Here is a 15,727-nt window from a genome sequence, read left to right as displayed (position 1 = left end):
GACCCAAGCGGGCCTGATGCACTCTGACTCACCTGGCCGAAGGACTTGCTTCCCGCCACAGATCAGCGTGGCCCCTTCCTTCACGCCACGCTGGCAGTACTCCGTCAGCTTCATCAGGTGGGCATAGTGATTCTGTGGCCCGTGGTCGGTGTCCCTGTCCAGGGGGTTGCCCACTTTCATCTTCCGCACCTCTTCTACCTGCAGAAAGTCCTCCAAGTCAGGCGTGGCTTGTGCTGCCACAGTTTCTGACAATCATCCTCACCTCACCCAGCTCTCATGCCTGACCCTTGAGGAAAGTCCATACTCTATTCCAGCCTCAGGGCGTTCCAAATTCTGACTCCAAATCTACCTTCCAGGCTGAAATCCCAAATGGTTCATATGTGCAGAGGGACAGAAGTCTCCAAGGAGACGGGAGCCTGGTGACAGATGGGCTGGGAACGGAGGTGCACAGGAATATGGGTGAGGAGGAGAGAGGCAGGTGTATTTGACTCTGGTCCTGCACCAGCCTCTTGGACCAAGAAGCTGAAGGAACTATTTGTCTGGGGGACTCCAGGATGTGGGGTGGGTGGGATACACCAGCCCTGCTGCAATAGCCCTGGTGCCAAAGTGGGACAGAAATTAAGTGGAGGGGAGGGGCCCAACGCTCTAGTCTGCTGACCCTCCTCCTCCAAGGCTAGTATATCTCACATCTTGCAAACTCTGTACCCCCAATCAGCCCTAATCAGATGCTGGTGGGACTGGAGCACTTGGGATCCCCCCTCTGCCCTTCCCACCAGGGACCACTGAGCACCTCTGACTGTTCTGTCTCCACAAGCCTGGTTGCTTTTGTTCTGCATTCTCTGCTCCTGTTCTGGTGACTCAAACCACACCCCAATCTCTTTTGGATACAAAGAACAAGCAGCCTACTGAGTTTCCTGAATGCTAGCTTCACTTCCTTTATTTGGGATTGTGACTGTCCTGAGAATTATCCCTGGGATTCTGGCCCTTGTAGTCACCCCACTGTGGAAGTCTCATGACTCCCTGGAAGACCCCCAGACAGGACCTTGTGTGCACAGCTCTGTGCCCCCGCAGCCACCATCCCCTCATGACTGCCACCTTATCTCTAGTAGTTCTGGGTCTGTATCCTGGTCCCACTATTCCTGTGACAGGCCCATCATGGCAACAGGTCTCACTTGGCCAGGCAGGCAGCACCCTTACCACGGAAGATGAGCTCGTGCCTCCTATGACGTGGTGGGGTCTGTTTCCTCACCCCTTGAACCTGGGCCAGCCTGTGACTTGCTTTGGCAGCACAATGCATGGAAGCAATGTTTTGTGCATTCCAAGAGGCCCTTCAACTTCTGCTGTCACTCTCAGGCATCCTGCCACTGTCCACATGAACACGGCCCAGCACACGCTGCAGAATGCAGGCCCCCTGGCCACGGGCAGCTGTCCCAAGAAGCTGCCTCTGCCCCGCTGCCCCAAGACTCACTGAAGATGCTTGGGCAAGCTCTGACGAACCCAGGCGAGCCTCAGTGAACCCCAGCCTAGACTGCCACTGCCACCCACAGAACCATGAGCTGAGGGAAGGACTGCCATTTCCAGCCACTCCGTGTTGAGGGTCCACTGTTATAAAGCAAAAGCTGTTCCAGCCCCTCCTACAAAGTCCTTCCCTTTCCCATTCCTTCCGGACTCTGAGCCACCAGCCTGGGTCCAGCACTAGCTCTTCTGCAGGGACCCCTCCCTCAACCCTCGGCTCACAGGCCCTCTTTCTCACTGGTTTCCCAGGTACCATCTGTCTGAAACCACACGTGGAGGCTGCTGGTTGTCTCTCCCGCATCCCTGCTGCTACCCGCTGGGATTAGACACTGCTCTCCAGGACCTGGGGACAGGGGACAGGCTCTTTACGGAAGCTAAGCCAACCTCAGCTTGCTCCACCCCTGCTATCACAGCCTGGATGAAGGATGGCTGGGGCCTGGCTTGTGTCAACCCCACAGTGTTTTCTAACAGAGTTGGTGGGGAAGGAGTCACGTCCCGCTCTGGCTCCATGTGGTAAGAATGTAATGCTCACACCGTCAGCTCCATATCCCCACCACATCTGAGCCACTTCGAGAGAATGAAGCCAACCAGCTGAGGAACTAAGAACTTAGGCATTACAAACCTCCCAAGGGGACTCAGGATGACCCATCTGTCCCGAGGCCAGCATCAAGCCTGCTCTTCCAGGTGTGGCTGAGTGATTGCATAAATCTGGTGAGAGATACTGTCCAGTGCCCACCAGATCCCCAAGGCCATGCAAGGTGGCTGTGGAGCCTGATGGGAGCTGCTGTCCCCTACTGGCTGCCCACAGCCAAGCCTGCCTGCCACAGGGGCCCACAGCCTGGCCACTTGACTCCAGTGGCATTCCTGTGTAGGGGGATTTGTGCTCCAGGGCCCCTGTCCACGGTGAGGCCCAGGCTGCCCTGAGGCCAGGCCCTTGCTCCATTCTGTCCGGTCCTCCTCTGGTCCCTTCACCTTCCAGGCTTCACCTAAGACCCTGCTTTTAGTAAACCACATGCACTGAATTCTTGCCCCAGGTTCCACTCCTAGGGAGCCGACCCAAGACAGGCCCTTTTTGGTGATGTCAATTTAAGCCACAGGGCTGCTATTTCTTGGTGAAATAATAAAATCCAGTGAAGGCTCAGCACAGCTCCCGCTGTGGGTACCTGACCCCCATGGGCAGTGCCCTCCAGGAGGAGCCTAGCCTCACCTGACCCTGCTCTGTCTCCCCTCCTCCAGCCCCCACCAGCCAGGCTGCTGATCCAATGAACCCGAAGCCCGCAGACCCTGGGGCAGGACTTACCACTCTCTGCACGAACTTGTCATGAATGGAGTCCTCTACAAAGAGCCGGCCTGCTGCAATGCAGTTCTCTCCTTTGTTAAAGAAAACAGAGCTCATCCCCTTCAGAGAATGGACAAGAACACCAGGTCATGGATCCTCCTGGAACACCAGCTCGCTGCTCTGCCAGGGCCCAGCCACCCCTTCACATTGGGAAGGAAGGCACCCATGGGCCCTGACTTCCTCCTGTGGGCCCCACTCAATCCTCAGTCACCTTGAGAGGAGAGGTGAGAGGTAATTGTGTGGGAAGTAAAGACACCGAGGCCTGAGGCCATGAGAGACCCCACACCCTGACTCCCACCACTGGAAGACAAGGCCACCATCCACACTGCAGAGCATGGGGACCAAGTGGGAATGAGCCTTGGCCTGCCTGAGACCCTCTTGCACCCTGGGTGGGCTCCCTGGGGCATCCCAGGAGGTGCCGACTCTTGTTTCAGAGCCTACACTCCTGGGAGCTGAGGGGAGAGGTGCCAGGGCACATGTGTTAGCACAGAGCAGGTGGCGGGTGACAGGGCAGAGAGGTAGGACACAGGCAGGCAGCCCCGATGTGGGTGGGTGAGAGGTGGGGCAGCCCTGGCTAGGGAACTCCCGGTACTCCAGAGCAAAGACCCTCAGAGGCCCCAGGCAGCCTGCTTTTTCAAACTCGCCCACTGGGGGAAAGCCAGGGGAGGATGTAGAGCCATGGTCAAGCCTGGCTCTCCTGGAACCTGGGACTGCACAGCCAATGACACGGCCCCATCTCCAGCTCAGCACAGGGCCCAGCTACATCCCAGGGCTAATGGGTTCACCCGGTCCCATGAACAATACCCTTGCCTCCCTGAGTTTCTCCACCAAATGAGGTTGGACTCCCTTTCACACCCATGCTAGGGTGTCATGCCATTCTTCACAGCACAGTGGGACTTAGATAGGGTCGGGGGCATATTTGGGGACCTGGCTGAACATGGCCTTACTGGTTTGCTCCCACAGGAGTGGCAACAGGACCAAGGCATCAACAATACTAATGATGGGAACAAGGACTGACACGTGTCTTACACGGCACTTGCCACTAATCTAAGCCCTTCAGACATATTCATTCTGCAACCACCCAGGAGGTGGGTATCACCATGGTTCCTATCCACAGGTGGGAGCACAGACACCAGAGAGGTTAGATAACTTGCTCAAGGCTGCCAAGCAAGTCAGTGGTGGAGCTAGGCACATACAATACGGCCACCGGCAGAGAGGGTCATTGTCAGCAGGGCTGGGCCCAAGTGCTCAGAGTTATGCTTTGCTCTTTTATTAAAACAAACAAACACATTTTACTGTGTATATTTGGGGTTTATAGCACAAAGTTATGGACTACATACAGATGGTAAAGCGGTTACCATAGTGAAGCAGATAAACACATCTGATTTGTCCTCTCATCAGATGGAGAAAGCTGCCATGCTTATCTCAGGACAGATGGAGCTGTGGCGTGTGTTTTCCGATTTCATATACATATGTAATACACACACACACCTTGTTACAGGCAGCTGATCTCAGCTATCCTGGCAGTTATGAAACTTCCTGGGACGTATGTTTGGAGGGCGCACGTCATTCTTCCCCAGGCCTGCTGACTGCCATGCTACGTTTGTGGTGGCACCATGGACTCCATCGAGGCTAAATGTGTGTGTGACTGTGCATCAGAGACAGGGCTTCCTGGTCCCCACGGCTCCTGTCCGCACTTGCTTTCCCTGCCCCCTCCAGGCCCGGCCCTCACCATCTGCACAGCCTTGTTGAGGTCACAGTCAGCAAAGATGATGAGGGGTGACTTCCCGCCCAGTTCCAGGGACACCTTCTTCACATTACTCACGGCACAGCTGCAAGGAACAGAGGGCTGGTGGGGCTGGTCCCTCCAGGGCAGGTAGGTGCATTGGGTCCCCAGGTGGCAGGGACCCGGGCAGGCCCAAAGAATGTCTTGCTGCAAGAAGCAGGACCTGGCCAGTGCCTCCCCACTCTCCCCGCCCCTTGCGGCTTCACATGGCTACCTTCCTTTCCTTCCTGGCCCACACAAACAAGGCCTGTGCCCTGGTGCCCACTGGACTGTCCTTCCTGTTGCACGCTCCACACCTCATTCCCTGCAGGCCTGTGTTCCCATCTCTGGGGTGCCTCTCTGATTGCCCCGTATAAAACCACAACCTGCCCATGCACCCCATCTGCTGCCCTATGCTCCACTGCATGTTGACCTCTGATCCCACCTGCAAAGCCTGAGCCTGGCCAGGGCAGGCACGCATCTGAGTCCCACTACAGTCCCAGTGCCAAGCACAGTGCCTGCACGCAGCTGGTACTGCACAAATGAAAGAATACAAAACAGCACCATCCACTGGCACAGCTGCAGGGACCCAGAGGCTTTGGCACCTCCCTGTTTGTGGCAGACCAAAGAGAGATAGGCTGAGAGTCATGAACACATCACATCAGTGGTCAAGAAATGCACTACAGGGATGCTGTCCTCAACTGGATACTCAGTTAACAGCCGGCAGGCAGGAGGCTCCACTGGAGAGGAGAGGCCTCCCCTGCAGGAGCCACCCAGGGAGACGGCCCCCCATCTCAGCTGCAGGCCCGGGTGATGTGGCTACCTGGGAAGAGGGAAGCAGCAGAACCAGGGATGCTGGGGCAGGAAGCCGCTCAGGGCTCTGCTTTGCTCTTTTTTTTTTTTTTTGAAATAAATTTTACTGTGTATATTTGATGTTCATAGCTTGATTTCTTTTTTTTTTTTTAGACTCGCTCTGTCACCCAGGCTGGAGTCCAATGGCATGATCCCACGTTCAAGCGATTCTTCTGCCTCAGTCTCCTGAGTAGCTGAGATCACAGGCATGTGCCACTATGCCCAGCTAATTTTTTTTTTTTTTTGGTAGAGACAGCGTTTCACCATCTTGGTTAGGCTGGTGTCTAACTCCTGACCTCAGGTAATCCACCCTCCTCAGCCTCCTAAAATGCTGGGATTACAGGCATGAGCCACAGCACCCAGGCTTTTTCTTCTTTTCTTTTCTTTTGAGTAGTCTCGCTCTGTCATCCAGGCTGGAGTGCAGTGGTGTGATCTCGGCTTACTGTAAACTCTGTCTCCTGAGTTCAAGCGATTCTCTTCCCTCAGCCTTCTGAATAGTTGAGACTGCAGGCATGTGCCACCACACCTGACTATTTATTTTTATTTTTGGTAGAGTTGGGATTTCACCATGTTGGCCAGGCTGATCTCAAACTCCTGGCCTCAAGGGATCCATTCACCTCAGCCTCCCAAAGTGCTGGCATTACAGGCATGAGCCACCACACCTAGCTATTTTTTTTAAATAAAATGTTCAAATTGAGGTAGTTTTGTTTTTTGTTCTGATTTATTTATTTATTTATTTATTTGAGCAGGCTCTCTTTGTTGCCCAGGCTGGAGTGCAGTGCAGGATCTCAGCTCACTACAGCCTCCACATCCCAGGCTCAAGCGATCCTTCCACCTCAGCCTCCTGAGCAGGTGGCACTACAGGCACATGCCACCAAATGCCCCACTACAGCATGATGTCATGAACTATATATAGATGGTAAAATGGTTACCACGGTGAGGCAGATCAACATATCTTGCCACCCAAACCCTCTATCCAGCTCTGGAGTGCTCAGAGCTGACATTTCCTGAGCCCTCACCCTGGACTTGACTCACATGTGCTCAGACATGACTACAATCTGAACACCTCAGAGGAACAGACCAGCTAGCTTTTGAATCAGGAGAGGCAAACCTGCTGTGACTACTTGCAGTTACCCCATTCCCCCACCCATGTAACTCAAAGTGTAGGTGCCAAAACCCACCCCCAGAAGTTCATCGTCAGGGCTGGGGCAGGCTCCAGTGTCAGTCAGAGCTCCAGCTACTACCCTGTGATCTGGCCCCAGGTAGCTCTCCCAGCTCATCAGTGATGTGGACTAGAACCCCTGCACTGTTGAATTACTGAAATGGAACTGGCGGGGGACCCAAGGGATGGGCATGGCCCAGGTCATATTGTGGTTTAGTGACAGAGCCAGGGAGATGACATTAGTCAGTTTGAGGCCAAAGTCCAAGGATGACACTTCTGTCCATAGAAACAGAATGAAAGCTTCAAACACTAGCCACATAGACGATGGGGCTTTTTTTGATGGTAGCCACATTAAAGACCAGCCTGGGCAACATAGCAAAACCCCATCTCTACAAAAAGTAAAAAATTTATCCAGGCGTAGTGGCACGTGTCTGGTCCCAGCGACTCAGGAAGCTAAGGTGAGAGGATCACATGAGCCTGGGAAGCAGAGGCTGTAGGGAGTGGTGATCATGACACTGCACTCCAGCCTGGGTGACATGGTAAGACCCCAACTAAAAAAAAAAAAAATGGAAGAGAAACAAGTGAAATTAACCCTAAAAATATATTTTATTATATTTTATTTAACCCAACTAATCAAAAATATTATTTCAGCTTGAAATCAATATAAAACTTAATGAAGGCAGAGCACAGTGGCTCACACCTGTCACCTCAGCACTAAGATGGGAGGCCCAGTCAGGTGGACTGCTTGAGCCCAGGAGTTTGAGACCAGTCTGGGCAACACAATGAGATCCTGTCTCTATGAAAAATACAAAAAATTAGCTGGCCTTAGTGGCATGTGCCTGTAGTCCCAGCTACTTGGGAGGCTGAGGTGAGAGGATCACTTGAGCCCAGGAGGTCAAGGCTGCAGTGAGCTATGATGGCGCCACTGCACTCCAGCGTGGGTGACAGAGCAACACCTTGTCTCAAAAAAACCCCAAATATCCTATTAATGAGGGATTTCACTTTTTGTGGGTGCTCAGTTCTTGAAATCAATTTGTCTTTTATGGTCTCAGCTCCTCTCAGTCCAGCCCCTTGCTGATCTGATGGGTCTCCACAGGCCTCCTCAGGGCTTTGTCAGAAAGGAGAAAAGATCTCTTCAGCGTCTGCACAGAGCCCAGCTGGGCCGTGGAGGTGGCTGTGTTCTGGAGCCTGGGAAGCAGGGTGCAGCTCCTGGAATAGCACTGCCATGTCCCAAGTGCAGCCCGCGACAGCCCCTCCTCTGCCCTACCCCCAGCCACGCACCTTTTCATGATGTGCTTGCCCACCTCTGTGGAACCTGTGAACCCGATTTTCCTCACATCGGGATGGTCTGAGAGTCTTTGGCCAACCAGGGAGCCTGTGGGTGGGAGGGACAGGGGAATCAAGGTGGTCCCCCTGGTGCTGGGGAGGCAGGAGCCCACCCCCAGGTCTGCACAGATCCACCCTGGGACCTGGGGCCCTCAAAATGCTCCCCACATGCTTGATCTCCATGGTGCCTGGGGTTCATGGAGCCTTGCTCCCTGTTAGGTACTGAACTGTGTCCCCAGATTCAAATGGTGAAACCCTCACCCCCTCTACCTCTAAAGGGGACTGTGTTTGGAGATGTGGCCTTAACACAGGTGATTCAGGTCAAATCAGCTCACTGGGAAGGACTGATCTGACTGATGTTTTTCTAAGAAGAGGGGATTAGGGCAATGAACATGTGAGGACACAGGCAGTGGGGAGCTGTCTGCAAGCCCAGGAGAGAGGCTGTGGGTGAAGCCAACGCTACTGACACCCTGGTCTTGGACTTCCAGCCTCCAGAACTTAGAGATGATAACTGTCTGTTTCTGAAGCCCCTGATCTGCAGTGCTTTGACATGATAGCCCAGGCAAACCAACCCACTCCCCACATGGCTTGTGGGCAGACCCCATGGTGAGGGTACCAAGCCTTCAGCTCTCGAAGGATGTCCAGCCGAGACCCACGGACATCTGAGGGATGTGGCGTCCTGAGCATCACAGACTCTAAAACACCTGCCCTCTGCCATGCCCTGCACAAACCCTGTCCCCAACTTGGCTAAGTCCTCTCTGTCTCTCAGGTCTCCATCTCAATGAGACTCCGGAGTGGGCTCCCTAACGCTGCCTCATCCCAGACTCAGCGTAGCTCCCCACTTAAGCCACTCTCTTGTTTTGGCTTCTGAAGCTGCACCCTCCTAATTTGCTGCTCACTTCTCTGACAGCTCTTTTTCCATCTCCTTTGCTCACCTAATCTTAAAATACCCAGCACCTCTGGCTCTGTCCCAGGCCCTCTTCTCTCCTTAGTTTACATTGTGCGCTGAGCTGATCTCGCAGGCTTCCAAGTGCCATCTTCAGGTACGTCACCCCCCAGATCAACCTCTCTAGCCAAGCTTCTCTGGGATCCAGATCCACTGGCCACTTCTCTGCTTACTCGGCATCCACACTTGGATGTCTTCTGGCTTCTCAAATTCAACATATTTGAAACTGAACTCTTATTCATCCCCCAAGATCTGCTCTTCCTCCAGGGTTCTCCATTTCAGTAAACAACTTCTCCTTGCAGCCAGCTGGTTCAAGCTAAGAACCAGGATCATTCTTGACCCCTCCCTTTCCCATCCCATGACTCACTCAGTCCAGGGCTCCTGCATCTACTCAGCCCCTCCATCTCCACCATTCCTCTGCCTCCAGGCTTGTAAAATTCATATGCCTAGGCACACCTGTGAAGGTTCCGGTTCAGCAGGTTTGGAATAAGACCCTTGTATCCTCCCTCTATATACAGTTAAAGCTCTACAAGTGATTTTGATACTAACTCCATTCTACCACTCCCCATTAAATCACTGTGTTGGGGAGAAAACGTTTGCAAAAGATATATCTGATAAAGAACTGGTATCCAAAATATACAAAGAATTCTCAAAACTCAACAATGAGAAAACAACCACTAAAAACTAGGCAAAACACAGAAACAGACACATCACCAAAGAAGACAGACAGATGGCAAGTAAGTACATGAAACAATGCTCAACGTCATTTGTCATCAGAGAATCAAAAACTAAAACAGCAATGAGATACCACCACACAGCTACTAAACAACCAAAATCCAGAACCCTGACGATGCCAGATGCTGGCACAGATGTGGAGCAACAGGAACTCTCAGTCATTGCCGTGGGAATGCAAAATGGTACAACCACTTTGGAAGACAGTTTGGCAGTCAGTTTAAAAACTAAATACACTCTCACCATATGATCCAGTAACTGTGCTCCTTGGTATTTACCCAAAGGAACTGAAAACTTATGCCCACACCAAAACTTACATATGAATGTTTACAGCAGCTTTATCTAGAATTGCCAACACTTGGAAGCAACCAAGATACGCTTCAGAAGGTAGATGGATAAATAACTGATGTGAATCAGATAAGGAATATTATTCAGTGCTAAAAAGAAATGCGCTATTAAGTCACAAGAAGCCATGGAACAACTTCAAACACATATTACTAAGTGAAAGACGCCAAATGAAAAGCCTGCATATGATTGCAATTACATGACATTCTGGAAAAAGCATAATGATGGAGACAAGAAAAAATCAATGGTTGCCAGGGCTTAGAGAAAGGAAGAGATGAAAAGGTACTGCACAGAATATTCTTAGGGCAGTGAAACTACTCTGTGTTATAACCTAATGGCAGATGCAAGTCACTACGCAGTTGTCAAAACCCATAGAATGTACAACCTAAGTGTGACCCCTAAACTATGGACTTTGGGGGATGATGAGGTGTCAGTGTAGGTCACTGATTGTAACAAACGCACCCTTCTGCTGCTGGATATTAGTAGTGGGGGGCTGTGTCTGTGTAGGGACAGGTGGTATGTAGGGACTCTCTGTACTTTCTGCTCAATTTTGCTACCAAACTAAAACTGCTCTAAAGTAGCTCTAAAGTCTACTTACTAGTGATAATAATAATAATAATAATAATAATAGCACTCTCTCAGGCTATTTAAGACATATTTACAAAAGGTATCATATATGAGACCATAAAAATTCTCCATTTTAGATAACGGAATTTTTACAAGCTGTCATGTGTTGGACTGTGCCTCCCCAAACCGCCCACCAGAAATTCACAGGTCGCCCTCCTAACCCCCAGTATCTTAGAATGTGGCCTTATTTGGGGATGAAGTCAGTACAGGTAAAATTAGTTAGATGAGGTCACTGGGGTGGGCCCTGATCCAAAATGACTGGTGTTCTTATAAAACTGGGAAATTTGGGCACAGATGCACACACATGCAGGGAAATGCCATGCACGTGATAAAAGCACAGATCAGGATGATGCTTCTACAAGCTAGGAGGAGGCAAAGAAGAACTCTTCCCTAGAACCTTTTAGACAGAGCATGGCCCTGCTAGCACCTTCCATCCAGACTTGTAGCCTCCAAGCTGTGCGGCGCTGCCTTGCTGTGGTTTATGCCACTCGGTTTGCAGTGCTTTGAGACAGCAGCCCTGGGAAATTCACACACAGGCCATAGTCTTTGATCATGGCATAATTCAAGTAGAAATAGAACAAAATTTTAGACAAAAAACAACTTGGCAATTGTTTTAAAATTTCTTTTTACTTACTGAATTAGAGAGAAGACTGAAACTATAACTATATGACATTTAAGAATAATAAAAACATGAATACAACATGCTCATGGCATGAGGCAGGAGTGCATTTCTGGAAGGCCAGCTTGAGGAGCCCTGTGGACAATTCCCCAGGGAAACCACCATCGTGGTGAAGATGATCTAAAAACAACCACTTAAACTCCTTGGAAATTTTTCTTAGGGCATGAGACAAAACATTCTTCAAGAAAATCTGAATCTCAGTAAGAACAGGGAAGGTCTGCGGCACTGAAGCTACAGTCTACTCCCTCCCCTTGAGGGGAGCTCCACTCCAGGCAGGTGTGGCCAGGAAGGCAGTGCTCCTTTCCCTCTCACTCCCAGTGAAGGAACCTGGCACCCTCCAGGAGGGGCAGAACATCAAGACCGCTCATCTCCGCCAACTCTCAGTTGCAGAAGCTAAGTTCTTTGGTGACTGTGGCTAAGATGCTGAGGCTCCTTCCTCTGTCCAGACGTCACTCATAAGGGGAAGGCTCTACTCCAGGTGTGGCAGATGGAGAAGACAGTGCATGACTGTATTCAAAGTGCAGAAAGAACAAGACTGTCAACCCAGAATCTTACATCTAGCAAAACTGTGTTTCAAAAAGTAGAGGCAAATAAGGATATTGCCAGATAAACAAAAACTGAGATAATCTGTTGTTAGCAGACCTGCCTTACGGGAAATACTAAAAGAAGTTCTTCAAGCTGAAAGCAAGTGACTACAGACAATAGTCGGAATCCACAGGAAAAAGCAAGGAGCACTGTAAAGGTAATTAGGTAATCATAAAAAGGTAGTATCAATGCATATTTTATTTGCTTTCTTCTCTTAACTGATTTAAAAAGCAATTGCATAAAATGGTTATATACATAATTGTATAATTGTCCTGTGGGGTAATAAATAGAAATGTAATATATTGGACAATAAAAGCAGAAAGGAAGTAAGTGCAAATAAAACTTAAATGGAGTAAGGAAATGACACCAGATAGTAGTTCAAATCCACAGGACCAGCTGAAGAGGACCAGAATTTGTAAGTCAGATAACATATAAACTCTACACATAGATACTTGTTCTCCTTTCTTTTCTCAACGTCTTTAGTAGATGTAAAATTTATATATATAAAATAATATAGTTAGCAATGTATTATTGGGTTTGTAACATATATAGATGTTCTATGTGTTCAAAAACAACAACGACAACAACAAGAACAACAACAAAAAAGTGGCCCTAGCACAAACAGGGAGAAGATACAGAGCTATCCAGAAGTAACATTTGTACATTTCACGGCGATTAAATTAGTATAAATCTAAAGTTGGTTTTGATAAGTATGTGATAAGTCCTAGAGTGACTACTAAGAAAATAACTAAAAATGGATACTGCAAAAAACTATTGAAAGCATTAAAATGTTATACTTGGAAGTATTCACTTAATGCAAAAGAAAGTACAGCAGGAGAAACAGAGGGAGAAAAGACAGGAGACTCATAGAAAATGAAAAGTAAAATGGTAAACCCACTGTATCAGTATTAACATTAATATAAAATCTCCAATCAAAAGGCAGAGATTATGAGACTGGATAAAAAACAAGATCCAACTATACATTCTATAGTGGAGGCACAGTTCAGATTCAAAAGTATGAATGGGTTGAAAGTAAAAGAATGTAAAACTATATATCATGTTAATAGCAACCATATGAAGGCTAGTGAGAGAATACTTATGTCAGACAAAATTGACTTTAACACAAAAACTATCAGGAAAGATAAACAAGGGCATTTATAATGATAAAAGTGTCAGTCACAAAGTGCAAGGTGTCACCAAAACTTTTTTTTTGAGACAAAGTCTTGCTCTGTCACCTAGGCTGAAGTGCAGTGGTGCGATCTTGGCTCATTGCAACCTCCGCCTCCCAGGTTCAAGTGATTCTTCTGCTGTAGCCTCTGGAGTAGCTGGGGTTGCAAACATCCACCACCATGCCCAGCTAATTTTTGTATTTTTAGGAAAGACAGCTTTCACCATGTGGATCAGGCTGTTCTTGAGCTCCTGACCTCAAGTGATCCACCTGTCTTGGCCTCCCATAGTGCTGGGATTACAGGCATGAGCCAGAGTGCCCAGCCATCACCAAAACTCTTTCAAATGCTTTCCTTATTTGAACCAGAAAAAAAACTAATGGACTAAACTTTCAACCCAAAAAGCTACCAAAAAAAAAAAAAAAAAATGATAAAAAAAAAAAAAAATAGAAGAACCACTCAGGAGAACACAGAAGGGAATAATAAAAGCAGGGGACAACCATAAAAATAGCAATGGAAAAGGTAAGGAAATCCAGGAGCTGTATTTTTTTTTAGGGTAGGCGATGGAGACAAGCAATAACTTTTCACCAATTTAATCAACTTAAAAAGAGAGAGAAAAAGGAAAACTATAAAGAATGTATTAAACAATCAAAAGGAAAATCCAAAAAAGGAGATAAAAACTATGAGAGATTATTAAATACAAGTTCATGCTAATACATTTAAAACCTGCACAAGAAAGGACTTTTTTATAAACTAGACCACTAAACACAACAGAAACTTAAAAAGTAATTCATGTATGACCTCCCCATAATGCTCTAAGCCTGAAATGTTCTACAGAAAAATTCTCTCAAACTTCCAAAGACAGATAATTCCCAAGTTCTGGGGTATCTGAAGACGAAAGTCCTTCCAGGTGCAGGAGCTCTCTCCCACAAAAGTGTCCTCCTTCGCCACAGGATGGTCCTCCTGGGCTCTCCCCAGGCTGCTCTGCCCTCCTGCCCCTATACAGCAGGGCCTGCTCTGCCCAGTTGCATCTCCAGCTGTCAGAAGCCCTAGCCCTCCCCCCAACCATGGCTCTTACCAGATCCCGGGAGGATGTTGACCACACCTTTAGGAATGCCAGCCTTCAACGTCAGCTCTGCAAACTTCAAGGCAGTGAGTGGGGTCACCTGAGTGTGGAGCCAGAAAAGGAGACTGGATAAGGAGGTTTTTGAAAGTGGGGCTCTGCTTTCCCTCCCTGTCTTCCTCTCCCAGCAGGCCAGCAACAAGCAGGGAGGAGCAGCTACAGATTGTAGCACCAGGAAGACCCCAGGGAAGCCACCAGAGGGGAATCAGCACCAGATGGGAATCAGGGCAGGCCAAAGTCTGGTGCCCTAGCTTCTCCTCCGGGTAGGGCTCCAGCCCCAGCCAGGCCTGGGTTCCCTCCTGCACAGCATGTTTCTAAAGATGGAGGTTAAGGTCTCCTCAGAGGATTGTTGTGACGCTTAAATAAGCAAATGTATGCAGATTACTACATAATTTGTAATACACGTTGAAATGCTGAGGCATGCCTGACTCAGGGTAAATACTATCCATGTCAGCCATAATTATTGTTTTTTCATTATGCCAATATCCTTGGGGCAAAATTATCGCAAAGAAGCTGGCGAGTGGGTGCCCTCCTGCGCACCCCATCCCTGCCATGTCATGCACCATCTTTGGAGGCAGGCAGCGGGTGGGCTATCATTGCCAATGTACAGATGAAGAAACTGAGGCTCACTAGGGGTATCCTCACTCCCAAGGACATTCCCAATATGCCTGGGTGACCCTTGACATCCTGCCTCTACTCCCCCACCTATGCGTCTCAGATACCACCCCATGTAGCTTCTTATGCAGGCATGGAGCCACAAATCCCACTGCTCACCTTGCTTCCCTCCAGGACTTGTGGTCTCTGAAGCCATGTAAGAGACGTGGCACCAGCTTTATGGATAGACTACTCAGGCTGTCTTAGAGCTTGGGGCCTGGTTTCTGCCCCATGAATCCGGAGTGCAGATTCCCTGCCTCTGCTCAACTGAGTGGCTGCAAGTTCCCGCACAGCCAGCTGGCCTCAAGCAGCCATGGCTGAAAAAGAGTCTGCTTTGGAGAGCTCTGTCTGCCATGTACGCCTCTGCCCATTGAGAGCGGGGCCTGTGGAGGGCAGCTGGCATTAGCAGGACCCTTCCTCCAGTGCCCATGTGGGCAAGCGGGGTCCTTCCCTTCCTCCCTTATAGAGTGAGTTTCTGGTCCTCTCTGTGGCCAGCAGTCCCTGTCCAGAGTGAGCCCACAATCACCTGAGCAGGCTTGATCACGACTGTGTTCCCGGCAGCCAGGCAGGCAGCTGTCTTCCAGGACAGCATCATCAGGGGATAGTTCCAGGGGATGATGATGCCACAAACCCTGCCGCACAAAAGAGGTTGGGCTTTGTCCCTCTTCTCCGCCAGGGACCCACAGTGGAGGACCTGCCAACTCCCTTCCCCTCACCCAGGGCCTGACATTCACTCTCAAAGCCAGGCTTCCTGATAAGGCACCAAAGGTCCCTCTGAGAGGCAGCTCACGCCTGCTCTTTCTGTCCTGGATGCTACAGTAAGAAATGGTCTGGTGGCAGCTCCTCTTCCTAGCAGGGCAGGATGGCAAGGGACACTGGACAGTTTCTGATGGAAACTGTGAAACTGTCTG

General features: G+C 49.5%; 1 protein-coding gene across 2 annotated transcripts in view; it reads right to left on the bottom strand.

Moving 5' to 3' along the window:
• ALDH1L1 (aldehyde dehydrogenase 1 family member L1) overlaps positions 1 to 15,727 on the bottom strand; it is an 86,422-nt gene that overhangs the window by 6,301 nt on the left and 64,394 nt on the right. For both annotated transcript variants that reach the window (XM_017515988.2, XM_037734032.1), the window contains 6 exons: positions 15,343 to 15,448; positions 14,118 to 14,205; positions 7,915 to 8,008; positions 4,587 to 4,686; positions 2,816 to 2,914; positions 33 to 198 (listed from right to left, as the gene is read on the bottom strand). In XM_017515988.2, the coding sequence (XP_017371477.1) occupies positions 33 to 198; positions 2,816 to 2,914; positions 4,587 to 4,686; positions 7,915 to 8,008; positions 14,118 to 14,205; positions 15,343 to 15,448 (653 nt within the window). The remainder of the gene's footprint in view (positions 1 to 32; positions 199 to 2,815; positions 2,915 to 4,586; positions 4,687 to 7,914; positions 8,009 to 14,117; positions 14,206 to 15,342; positions 15,449 to 15,727) is intronic.

This window comes from Cebus imitator, unplaced genomic scaffold (genome assembly GCF_001604975.1).
Source record: "Cebus imitator isolate Cc_AM_T3 unplaced genomic scaffold, Cebus_imitator-1.0 Scaffold568, whole genome shotgun sequence".
In the NCBI taxonomy this organism is placed as follows: Eukaryota; Metazoa; Chordata; class Mammalia; order Primates; family Cebidae; genus Cebus; species Cebus imitator.
Note: the sequence above shows the minus strand (reverse complement) of the source record. Positions and strands in the feature narration are given on the sequence as shown.